General features: G+C 36.4%; 1 protein-coding gene across 18 annotated transcripts in view; it reads left to right on the forward strand.

The window, feature by feature from the left end:
• Positions 1–12,365, forward strand: part of SLC20A2 (solute carrier family 20 member 2) — a 93,897-nt gene that overhangs the window by 50,265 nt on the left and 31,267 nt on the right. For 17 of the 18 annotated variants that reach the window (XR_014028484.1, XR_014028485.1, XR_014028486.1 and 14 more), the window contains 3 exons: positions 1,810–2,366; positions 6,178–6,318; positions 8,326–8,411. Coding sequence is in view for 14 of the 18 variants with exons in the window: in XM_081343837.1 (XP_081199963.1) it covers positions 2,078–2,366; positions 6,178–6,318; positions 8,326–8,411 (516 nt within the window). In the remaining 4 variants the exon portion in view is untranslated. Of the gene's footprint in view, positions 1–1,809; positions 2,367–2,896; positions 3,378–6,177; positions 6,319–8,325; positions 8,412–12,365 lie in introns of those variants that run through there. The other variant, XM_081343834.1, reaches the window with a different exon arrangement.

The following is a 12,365-nucleotide window of genomic DNA, read 5'->3' on the forward strand; positions in this document are numbered from 1 at the left end:
AAACTGGGTCAGGTTTAATTTTTTTAAAAGAGTTGCAAATGTTGTAAACTCCTGCTGAGGCCACCATCAACTCTCTTACCATGCAGGATTTATATAAGTGAATTTTTCAAGGTTTCATTACTGCATGAGCATACTATAAATATATTGTTGATAAATGACCAAAAATATTACAGGTAATTCACAGTTAGGACCACAATTGGGATTGGAAATCTGATCATAAGTAAAGCCTATTCATTTTTTGAAATTTTTCATGGTGGTCATTAAGCAGATGATGCAATTGTTAAGTGCATGGTATGGTTTTTAAATGAACCCATTCTTTTGATAAACAGCAAAACAAAAATGCAAATCACAATCATGTGATGGGGGGGCATTGTAAGTGGTTGTAAAGCTGAGTTGTTTGCAAAGCAACCCAAATACAGTCAAATGGCTTGGGAAAATTTTTACAGTGGTTGAAAGTAAAGCAGCCATTCTGAAGCTGTTGTATCTCAGAATGGTCATGTTCCAGATTACCTGTATTAGGATCAGAGTGGCTTCCATGAGGATAGAGTACAATCACTGTAGTCACTGTAAGAGGAGATGCTTACTAGAAACCTAAAAAGAGTGCCAGAACATCCTTTTCTGTGGACATCCAGTACTTCCAGGAATAATTCTTTTAAACATACATTGTTGATAGTACAAGTAGTTCTTGTTTAGCAACTGCCTCATATAGTCACTGTTCATTGTTCTGTTTATTATGGAAAAGTGTGCAACCAATGCTCGCATTTATAACCTTTGCAAGTGTGTATGAAAGCTGAAGTAAGATTGTAGTCACAGTCACATGATTTTTCACTTAGCAATCTTAACTTAATGACTGAGTTGCTGATTCCAATTATGGTTGTTAAACAAGAACTACCTGAATGGGCAGACTGGTAAAATAAAGAAGCTAATTCTGGTAGTTGAGTGTGAGGCTTTGTGTCCTAGGTACTTTGCTAGTGCTTTATTATGATTTTTGGACATAACAACATTAATGAATTATTGCATTTGTCAAGTATTCAAAACTCATTCAAGTAGTAGAATTTAACTTTCTCAGAATAGAATTTGAGTTACCTGGCACAAAATATTACCAGTAAAATCTTACATATGTTAAAGCAAAATCAGGTTCCAGAGTTTCTAGTGGAGCTGACTTTTAAAATCATTTTTACAAGGATTGTGATGGAAAGCTCTGTTTATGATAAAATATATGTGATTGCAATTCAAGTAGTGTATTTCAAAAGTTAATGCGTCCCAAACTATGTTCAGCAGGACAGACAATAGCAAGTAATATATTATTTTGATAAATCTGCATGAAGTAGCCTTTATGTTATAGACTTAATTAGTTAAGGAACAAGGATGCTTTCAGTTTTCTAAATAGTACAAGGAGTTAATAGCAGTCTCTGTTCTTTTACAAGAGACAAAGTATAATAAATTTACACAAGAAAAAGCACATTCAAGTTGTTTTGAACCACATAGGTTAATTATGCTTTAATTATGTTTAGCAGGCATTCTTGCTAAAGGACATTCTTGCTTAATCAAAGTAAGATTAATTTAATATGTTCTTTCTTACAGATACTTGGTAAATATCAAAAGATTATGCCTACATCTCTATTTAATTTTTTAAGTTTTCTAGGAAGTAGAAAAGTCTCAGTTATAATTTATCATTATCTCCTAAATACTGTCAGTTTTAATGTGACTTCAGCCATTTTGTCTATAGTTACCAGGTATCATGACATTCTGGATTTTCTTATTTATAATTCTATAGTGTTTGATTCTAGTTTTTTTTTCTTTTTGTAGGAGAGATCACTACAACTGTAAACCTACTGAAGCAAAATATGGAATGGATCTTGCTGGTGACTAAATTGAGCCAAACAAACAGTATTGACAGTAGCTTGAAAATCACCAGTTAGCAGTTTCTTCACGCTCCAGTATCACACAGCACTTTCCAGAGAGAACTCATTGTGTGCACAAAATCAGCTTTTAAATCTGCTCACTACCTTTCAGCTTTGTCCAATTAAAATAGTTTTAAACAGAAACCCGAACTACAAGAGTATTTGGAGAAAAAATGGCATTGGAAGAATATCTGTGGATGGTCATTGTGGGTTTTATCATTGCTTTTATTTTAGCATTTTCAGTTGGTGCAAATGATGTTGCAAATTCTTTTGGTACTGCTGTGGGTTCTGGTGTAGTTACTTTGCGCCAAGCCTGTATCCTCGCTTCAATTTTTGAAACTACTGGTTCAGTATTGCTTGGAGCAAAAGTAGGTGAAACTATTCGTAAAGGTATAATTGATGTAAACTTGTATGAGAACTCAACAGTTACACTTATGGCTGGAGAAGTCAGTGCAATGGTTGGTAAGTAACCTTATTTTTCTAAGTATTTAATAATTTTCTTCAAACAATTAAAAGTTCTTATATCTTGGCAAAACTAAAGTAATAATTTGCACATTTCTCAATCTACAAAATTCCTGTGGAGATTGAGGAAGTTATTATTGAGAGGTCAAGAGCAGGCCCTGGAATCAGGTTCTGCACACTCTTCCTTGGCCAGATGCCTTTAGTAGTTCATTGGAACCAACTTTAATAGAAGTTAATTTTATAGCTTGTTTTTTTTACCGTAGAGTCAGATCACAGTTGATTTAGAGCAAGATTAATATTATCTATAATTGATTATATTATTTTAGGAAAGAAACTCATTGCCATTGCCCAATTCTTAAGTTTAAAAGATTTGAATTATAATCGGTCTTTCTAAGGATTCTGTTTATTTACTATTTCAATATAATGTATGAGATTCTAAAACTATTAAAATGGTAATATATAATAAGATATTGGCAAGATAACTTATTATATAGCACTGTAGTATACTTAAAATATTGGTGAGTTAGATTTGTATTTATAATTTTATGAAATTTTATGAAAAAGAAGTCTTAAAATACTAGCTTATCTTATGAATCTATTTGTGCTTACAGTCAGTGTCTCCTGTTTTTTGGAACATGGTGAGGGTTTTGGGAGAACAGTAATTTCTTTTCTTTACACTGGAGCTTGGGGAAAAGACACCACAAGAAGCTCCTATTTTCTTCCCTACACAACAATACAAATATGAGTTGGGAAAAGGTGATTTGATCTTATCAAGAGAACACAGCCCTCTTCTTCTAGTGAGCAGATCAGATTGCCCTCAAGGGATGACATTTCAAAACATTTGCTGAGATCCATTTTGAGACTGAAGGGCAGGAAGATATTATTGGGAGCTTGACTTGCTTGTCCTGGGGCTGTCTACAACTCTGAGCCTGTACAGTACTATGTGGTTGCACTGTTGCTCCCTGCTACTTGAATTGTATAGAGAAGATAAATAACAGCAATAATCAAAAGGTATAGATACTTCCTAACAGGTTTGGAATCTTCATTAAACAGGCTGTCAAGTACTATATTTTGATTTATTAGTTTATATGAACATTTAACCACAAGACAAAATGTTGAGGATAAAAATGCTGCCTTAAATTGTATCACACTTGATACTTCCTGAGAAATTTGTATGGATAGAAGAATATACATCTTATTTAAAAGCATATTTTTTCTGACTTCCACTGTCATCATAAAAAAACCTGTTGTTCTATTTCTAGTTATGTTAATTTTCATCTTTTAAAAATGGATGGAGTCTTATATGCAGTTGCAAATGAATTAATTCTTAAAATTCTAAGGTTATTTAAAGTACTTTGACTGTTAATGATTAAATATAGATAATGATTAAATATTTTTAATTGATATATAGATCTAATTTTAAATGAATGGCAAAACAATGAAGTCCGCTTAAATATTATGTCCAAGTTGTTTATGAAGGGTGCATTTCTTCCTCCTTTAGAGAGATTAGAATATAACTCTACATTCTGCGAGGATATTTCAATACAGAATATGGCTTAGTTAACATTAGAATATTGGATTTGTCTTGCTATCCTGAATTTTGATGTATATGTTTGATTAGGACCCAAACAAGAATCTTAGATCACTCCTAATGTAGTTGTATAAGAATAGGTTACAATTAAAATTTTGTCTTATCAGTTGTATTTAATTTAGGTTCTGTGGCTGTCAAATGAACTTTAACACCATTTCATCCAAACATTTTCACTTCCAAAAGCCATTCCTTTGATGCTGTTTTAGTTTGTTGTTGCCCCAAAATAAGTCCATTGGGACCATAAATTATTAAACAGTAAGCTTTGGGAGTGAGAGGTTGTGTTAAAATTAAAAAAAAACTAATTTGCTTAGAAAGATAATACTGTAAGTCACGCGTTTTACTGGTTGAATTCATAAAAAAGTGGTATATTATGTTAATAGATTATTTTAAAAGAGAATAGAATGATCTTTTTGAGAGGGAATGTCGTCATAGTTTTATCACTTTTAAAATAATAAATGCTTGCTCAGCTTGGCTGATACAAGTGGCATGTAGATAATTTTTGACAAACCACTCCAAAAAAAATTTTGAGTGAAATCTGGGTGCTTTTCTGATAATACCTTTGGGTGTGAGTATTATTTAGTACTTCTAGAGCAAAGTATATTTTAGTTTTAGATGTATTTATCATATAAAGCAATTATTTAATCAGGTTTTGCCTCTATCCCATTTGATTTGTTGAGAATGACAGTCAATTAGTTCAAAACATTCCAGAAATAGAATTTAAAAAAGTATTTTTGAAGTGTGCTGTGCCATATGAATACTTTCTTTATTGGCACATGGGATTCCTTCCTTTCTCCCTTATTTTGTACAGTGTCTATCCTTCTCTTTCATTCCTGTACAATTTAAATGCTTGAGTTATTTCCTGCGACTCATTGGCGTGACTTTCTTTAAAATGATGCTAGAGCCCTGTTTTTTTCTTGAATGGTAATCAGCAAATCAAATTTTTATTGTCTATAGTTCCAGATAATGAAACAAATGAACTAATATAAAAATAAATTGTTAAGAGTATAACACTTTTGTGGATTACTATTACTAGTAAATATTTGGCAGTGTTACATTTCCTAATGTAGCAATTGTTTCAAGAAGAAAACACTTGTTAATATAAGAGCACATATTACAAGGATTACTTTATCCATGAAGATAATTTCCCTTTTAGATTATTTGAATGTTTCTTTGTTTCTACCTTATACACTTCATCCAACAATTTATTATCTTGTAATATCTGCTTTGTTGGCTTGATGTATCCTTATTGATGTGGCTGAAGTACAGAAAAGAAATATAGTAGTCTTCGACTTACAACCATTCATTTAACAACCATTTAAAGTTACAATGGCATTCAAAAAGTGATTTATGAATGGTCCTTGCATTTATAATCATTGTAGCATCCCCATGGTCAGTTACATCATCAAAATTTGGGTACTTGGTAACTGATAGATATGTAAGACAGTTGCAATGTCCTGGGCTCACATGATCCCAATTTGTGACCTTGCCAGCTGGCTTTCATCAAGCCACATTTGCTTAATGACTGCATGATTGCCTTAACTGCAATGATTCATTTAAGATTTATCGCAAAAAAAAAAGTACAGTTGGCCCTGACCCACATAACAATTTATCTTGCTTAGCACGGAAATTCTGGTCCCAGTTATAGTCACAAATTGAGGATTACTGGTAGTGGTAATCCAAAAAAAGTTACAAAAGTATTAGAGTCAAACAATTATATTAAACTGATAGTTTCTTGCATAAAACTCTGTGTCTTTCTACAGCTATGAGTGAGATACTGGGTCTTATTGAAATATGGTATAGGTGGAACTCTGTCAGATATCCTGAAATGGTAGATAGTGATGGGTTATTGAAAATAGTTACCAGAATCCCATATTTGACAATAAAATTACCCAAATAAAAGGAAGAAATATACTTGCACCGTTAGTTGTTTGTTCTTATTAAGTGCAATAAAAATATATGATGGAACAATAATAATATATGATGATATAAGAATATTTGATAACCTGAAAATCTTTTATTATACTACAGAAACTAAGAATATTTGAACTGAAATTGGTAGAAAGCAAATCATTTCTCACTTGAATTGGTAGCATCCAGTAACTCACCCTTTGTAAGGAGTTTCTTGCCTTTGCAAGACTATATGGATGCCTTCAAATTCTGATATTCCAGAATGTTAAAATGTCCTGTCTTGATTGTTTTCTTTTATACCTTACATTTTAGGATCTGCTGTTTGGCAGCTGATAGCATCATTTTTGAAACTTCCAATATCTGGAACTCATTGTATAGTTGGTTCTACTATAGGTTTCTCATTAGTTGCAATTGGCACACAAGGAGTCCAGTGGATGGAACTTGTCAAGATTGGTAAATTACATTCTCTTTATGTATAACATGCAATGAATTTTAAAAAGTGTTTTGAAAAATTGTGATAGTTATATTCAAGTAAGTTTTGTCTGGAATGCTACTGTTTGTAGTTCAGACATCACTGTAAACTATAGTTTCATTAAGATAATATACAAAAATTAGACTCTCCAAGCAGCATAGCCAGAGATGCACAGGAATTCTGATAATTAAATTTATTTTATTTTATTTTAATTCCATTTATATCCCGCCCTTCTCCGAAGACCCAGGGCGGCTTACAAACTTAGCAGTAGCCTTCATTCTATGTATATGCCTGCTTATTAGGGCTTTCACACACCCCCAAGCGGCATTATTACAAAGTCAGCTTAATTGCCCCCAACAATCTGGGTCCTCATTTTACCTACCTCGGAAGGATGGAAGGCTGAGTCAACCTTGAGCCTGGTGGGATGCGAACCTGCACTAATTGCAGGCAGCTGGTGTTACTTAAGGAGGCATTAGCCCACTGCTCCACCAAGGCTCTAATGCCTATGTATCTATAATGTATTAGGTTAGAGGTTAGCCATTTAGAATTATATTAATCTCTGAAAGGAAATGGGAGAAAAAAGTCATATGATTATTTTTGTTCTAACAAATTTCAGGGTTAATTAAGACAAAAGACACAATTTTTTTTCTTCCATTCAACCATGTCCTATTCTCAAAGATCAGTTTGACAAGTCCCTGAGGCTTACTTGGCACATTTTTTTCAAAAATGGTTTGCCTTTGCCTTCTTTCTAGGGCTGAGAGAAAGTTATTAGCCAAAGGTCACCTTGGTGGCTTTGTGCCTAAGGCAGAACTAGAACTCCTAGTTTCTAGCCTGATAGCTCGAGGTAGCATTTCTCAATCTTAATAAATTTAAGATAATGTGGACTATAGCTCCCAGAATTTCCCAGACAGCAAGTTAAAGTTGCTACAGTTGAGGAACACTTTCTTAACTACTACAGCAAACTAGCTCTCTTATGTAACATAGCTGCATTAAAAAATAAAGTATTCTTAAAACTCTGTTAAGCTATGGAAACTTTTAGTATTACTGAAATGTTATGTTGATGTATTTCCACAACCAATTAAATTTGGTAAAATTAGTTGAGGTAGACCAAAATTAGAGAATGCATATTGGTTTAACACAATGTTCAGCGGAATCTTGTTATGTTTATATTCGTTATGTTTATATATTTTATGTGTTACTGTTATTTTTAAAAGATTGCTTAAGAATTTAAATTATAAATTCAGTATTTATAAACTTCAGTAGTACTTTTATTTAGTTAATTTATATGACATTCTTTATATTAGCCGATGAACCACTTTTACATACGTACATACAAACATTTTTTTTCATTTTAAAGGGTTTTTTTAAAACTTCAAGAAATTGAACTCGTGTTGATTTTAAACAGTAAAAGCTATATGGAAAAAACTAAAAAAGTAAGATGAACATTTTAATACAAAGAAAAACTAAGCAAACATGACTTGAGAGCACAAAGTAAAAAAAAATTCTTATGAAATTTTAGAATTGCAAAAAAAGCATATTTAAGAGTACTTTTAAATATAAACTTAATTAGTATAAGAGACATATAACATCTCTATTGAAATCAGTTGGATTCAAACATCTTTTCCTTGGCTGAATTTTACATTTTTTAAAAATGACTTTGAGTCTGAGGGTGAAGGTTCGTTCTCTGAGCTTGTAGTTTGGTTTATGAAGTTTTCAGTACCGGACTAGGTAACATCTTCAGCGGCTTTTAGGGGTGTCTATGTCAGTTACCTAGTTCGGTACTGAAAAGTTCGTAAACCAAACTACAAGCTCAGAGAACGAACCTTCATCCTACACTCAAAGTACAGATATTCACCAATATTGCAAACTTTGAGTCTATTTAAATAATTATTAGAAACATAAAGAACAAGTTGTTCTTTGGCAGAATTTTACATTGGATGGGACCTTGCCAATTATTGAATATAATATTTCTTTGAATTTATATTCAGTTGCTTCCTGGTTTATCTCCCCGCTATTATCTGGTATGATGTCTGGTGCACTGTTTCTCTTGATCAGATTTTTCATCTTAAATAAGGTTAGTACTGTTGATACTATAGCAATGCATTGATGCTATTTGTTATATCTCGTTCCCATTTGGCACACTGAAAGGCTTTATTTGCTATAAAGGTGTGGCATTTAAATGATGCTTATATTTATTTTGCAGTATGTCTACACACTAATTCATAAGAACTGAACAATAAAATTGCCTTAAAACTATAATGCCAATAAGTAAAATGAAAATGGTATGCAAATTAGAATGAAATACAAGCAGTATATGTTAATTTCTAAAGATATATCTGATATTTAAGCATTTGTATAATAATTGCATAATAGTATTTGTATAATAAGGTCTCCATACCTACAGTTGCAAGAAAAAGTATGTGAACCCTTTGGGATTAAATGGAGTTTTGCATGAATTGGCCATAAAATGCGCTCTAAACATCATGTAAGTCACAACAATAGAAAAACACAGTCTGCTTAAAATAATACTACACAAACATTAGCTGTTGTCATGTTTTAATTGAAGATAAGATGGAAACATTCACAGTGCTGGGTGGAAAAAGTATGTGAACCTTTGGACTTAATAACTGGTTGACCCTCCTTTGGCAGCAATAACCTCAACCAAACGTTTCCTGTAGTTGCAGACCACACCTGCACAACGATCTGGAGTAATTTTGGACCACTCCTCTGCAGAAAACTGTTTCAGTGTAGCAATATTTATTTATTTATTTATTTGTTTGTTTGTTTTTATAAACCGCCCTTCTCCCGAGGGACTCGGGGCGGTGTACAGAGTAAGGTAGGCAAACATAATGAAACAGTACTGAAAAACAATAAACAAAACAAACTGGGACCCCAATTAGAGCTATCAGGCCAGGCCGGACTGCTGGAATAGGTAAGTCTTCAAGTCGCGCCGGAAGGTGCGGAGGTCGGGGGCCATCCGGATTTCAGTTGGTAAGCAGTTCCAGAGGGCTGGTGCACCCACTGAGAATGCCCTCCCCCTGGGGGCCACCAGCCGACATTCCTTGAGCGGTGGCACCCTGAGGAGGCCCTCTCTGTGGGAGCGCACAGGGCGGTGGGGTGTTGACATTGGCAGAAGGTGTTCCCGTAGGTAGTCCGGACCCATGCTATGTAGGGCTTTGTATGTCATTGTTAGCACCTTGAACTTCACCCGGAAGGCAACTGGAAGCCAGTGCAGCGCACGGAGGAGAGGTGTGATATGGGAGTATCGGGAGGCTCCCAAAAGTGTCCGTGCCGCTGCACTTTGCACCAGTTGAAGCTTCCGAGTGGATCTCAAGGGCAGCCCCATGTAGAGAGCGTTACAGTAGTCTAGGCGAGAGGTCACAAGGGCATGGGTGACTGTACGTAAGGCATCCAGGTCCAGATAAGGCCGTAGTTGGCGCACCAGTCGAACCCGGGAGAAGGCCCCCTTGGTCACAGCTCCTATGTGATCTTCCAGGGAGAGCTGTGAGTCTAGGAGGACACCCAGGTTGCGGGCCCTATCAACAGGGGGTAGTAACTCATCCCCGATGTTAAGGGATGGGATGCTCTGAGTAACCTGGCTTGCCGGTACGTACAGCCATTCAGTCTTGTCTGGGTTCAGTTGAAGCCTGTTCCTCCCCATCCATTCCCGGACCGCTTTCAGGCAGCGGGACATCACGTCGAGGGCATCACTGATGCTGTTTGGAGTTGAGATGAAAAGCTGGGTGTCATCAGCATACTGATGGTACCCTACTCCAAAGCTACGAATGATCTCACCCAGCGGTTTCATGTAGATGTTGAACAGGAGAGGCCAGAGGACCGACCCCTGAGGGACTCCGCAAACGAGAGGCCTCGGAGTCGACCTCTGTCCCCCTGCCAGCACCGACTGCGAGCGACCCTGGAGAAAGGAGGAGAACCAACGCAGAACCGTGCCTCCCACTCCCAGTCCCCTGAGGCGCCGCAGCAAGATACCATGGTCGATGGTATCGAAAGCCGCCGAAAGGTCTAATAAGACTAGGACAGAGGAATGGCCCCTGTCCCGGGCTCTCCAGAGATCATTCATCAGAGCGACCAATGCCGTCTCCGTGCTGTAGCCCGGCCTGAAGCCCGATTGGCACGGGTCTAGATAAACCGCTTCATCCAGGACCTGAGGAAGTTGGTGCGCCACCACGCTCTCAACAACCTTCGCAAGGAAGCGAAGATTGGAGACTGGACGAAAGTTATTCAGTGAGGATGGGTCCAAGGTGGGCTTCTTGAGGAGAGGTCTCACCACCGCCTCCTTCAAGGCATCCGCCGAGCTGTGAGCAGGGAGTGCATGTGCGTCCCCAAGCGCTGCCTGGAACCTATCAGGGTCCATTAGGCGCCTAGGACGGTACCATCTGGTTCTTGGGATGTCTGGTGTGAATCGCTTTCTTAAGGTCATGCCACAGCATTTCAATCGGGTTGAGGTCAGGACTTTGACTGGGCCACTCCAGAAGGCGTATTCTGTTCTGTTGAAGCCATTGTTTTGTTGAATTACTTGTATGCTTTGGGTCATTGTCTTGTTGCATCACCCATCCTCTGCGGAGCTTCAGTTGACGGACAGATGGTCGTACGTTTTCCTGCAAAATGTCCTGATAAACTCTGGAATTCATTTTCCCATCAATGACAACAATCTGTCCAGACCCTGAGGCAGCAAAGCAGCCCCAAACCATGATGCTCCCTCCGCCATGTTTTACAGTGGGGATGAGGTTTTGATGTTGGTGTGCTGTGCCTTTTTTCTCCACACATAGTGTTGTGTGTTTTTCCCAAACAACTCAATTTTGGTTTCATCTGTCCACAGTATATTTTGCCAGTAGTGCTGTGGAACATCCAGGTGCTCTTTTGCAAACCTCAAACGTGCTGCAATATTTTTTTTGGACAGCAATGGCTTCCTCCGTGGTGTCCTCCCATGTACTCCATTCTTGTTTAATGTTTTCCTTATTGTAGATGTGTCAACAAAAATGTTAGCATGTGCCAGAGATTTCTGTAGGTCTTTAGCTGACGCTCTAGGATTCTTCTTTACCTCATTAAGCATTATGCGCTGTGATCTTGCAGTCATTTTTACAGGACGACCACGCCTAAGGAGAGTAGCAACAGTGCTAAACTTTCTCCATTTGTAGACAGTCTGTCTTACCATGGACACATGAACATCAAGGCTTTTGGAGATACTTTTGTAACCCTTTCCAGTTTCATGCAAGTCAACAATTCTTGATCGTAGGTCTTCTGAGAGCTCTTTTCTGCGAGGCATGGTTCACATCAGACAGTGCTTCTTGAGACCAGTAAACCCAAAACAGGTGTGTGTTTTTAAAGGGCAGGACAGCTGTCAGCAACACATTCAATATCATCACACTGATTGGAGTCAAGGTTGGCTCACTCCTTGCTCCAATTAGCTCTTGGAGAAGTAATTAGGCTAGGGGTTCACATACTTTTTCCACCCTGCACTGTGAATGTTTCCATCTTATGTTCAATTAAAACATGACAACAGCTAATGTTTGTGTAGTATTAATTTAAGCAGACTGTGTTTTTCTATTGTGACTTACATGACGTTTAGAGCGCATTTTATGGCCAATTCATGCAAAACTCCACGTAATCCCAAAGGGTTCACATACTTTTTCTTGCAACTGTATTTGGTTTTAAAATGTAGATCCTCATTTTCTACACTGTTTTGGTTAAAATAATAAATTATCTATTTGATGAATACCTTTTTTAAAAAATATATATTTTATTGATTTTTTAACATAAACACCTTCATATTTGATAAACAGTGTGTTGTCTGGGTTTATGTTTACAAAGTAATCACTAACAGTTAGTTTCTATATTTCAAAGTCCACATAATAGCTTTGCTTGATTTTCTCTTCGCAACCTTAAATTAATACAATTCTTATTAATTTGATAGGTAACAATTAAATATAAAGATTTTTCTAAAATTTCTACAAATAATAATCACATCAATATCATGCTTCTTTTCTATCTAGTCATCTTGGTTGCC

Source organism: Vipera berus (genome assembly GCF_964194415.1).
Source record: "Vipera berus genome assembly, chromosome: Z".
Classification (NCBI taxonomy): domain Eukaryota; kingdom Metazoa; phylum Chordata; class Lepidosauria; order Squamata; family Viperidae; genus Vipera; species Vipera berus.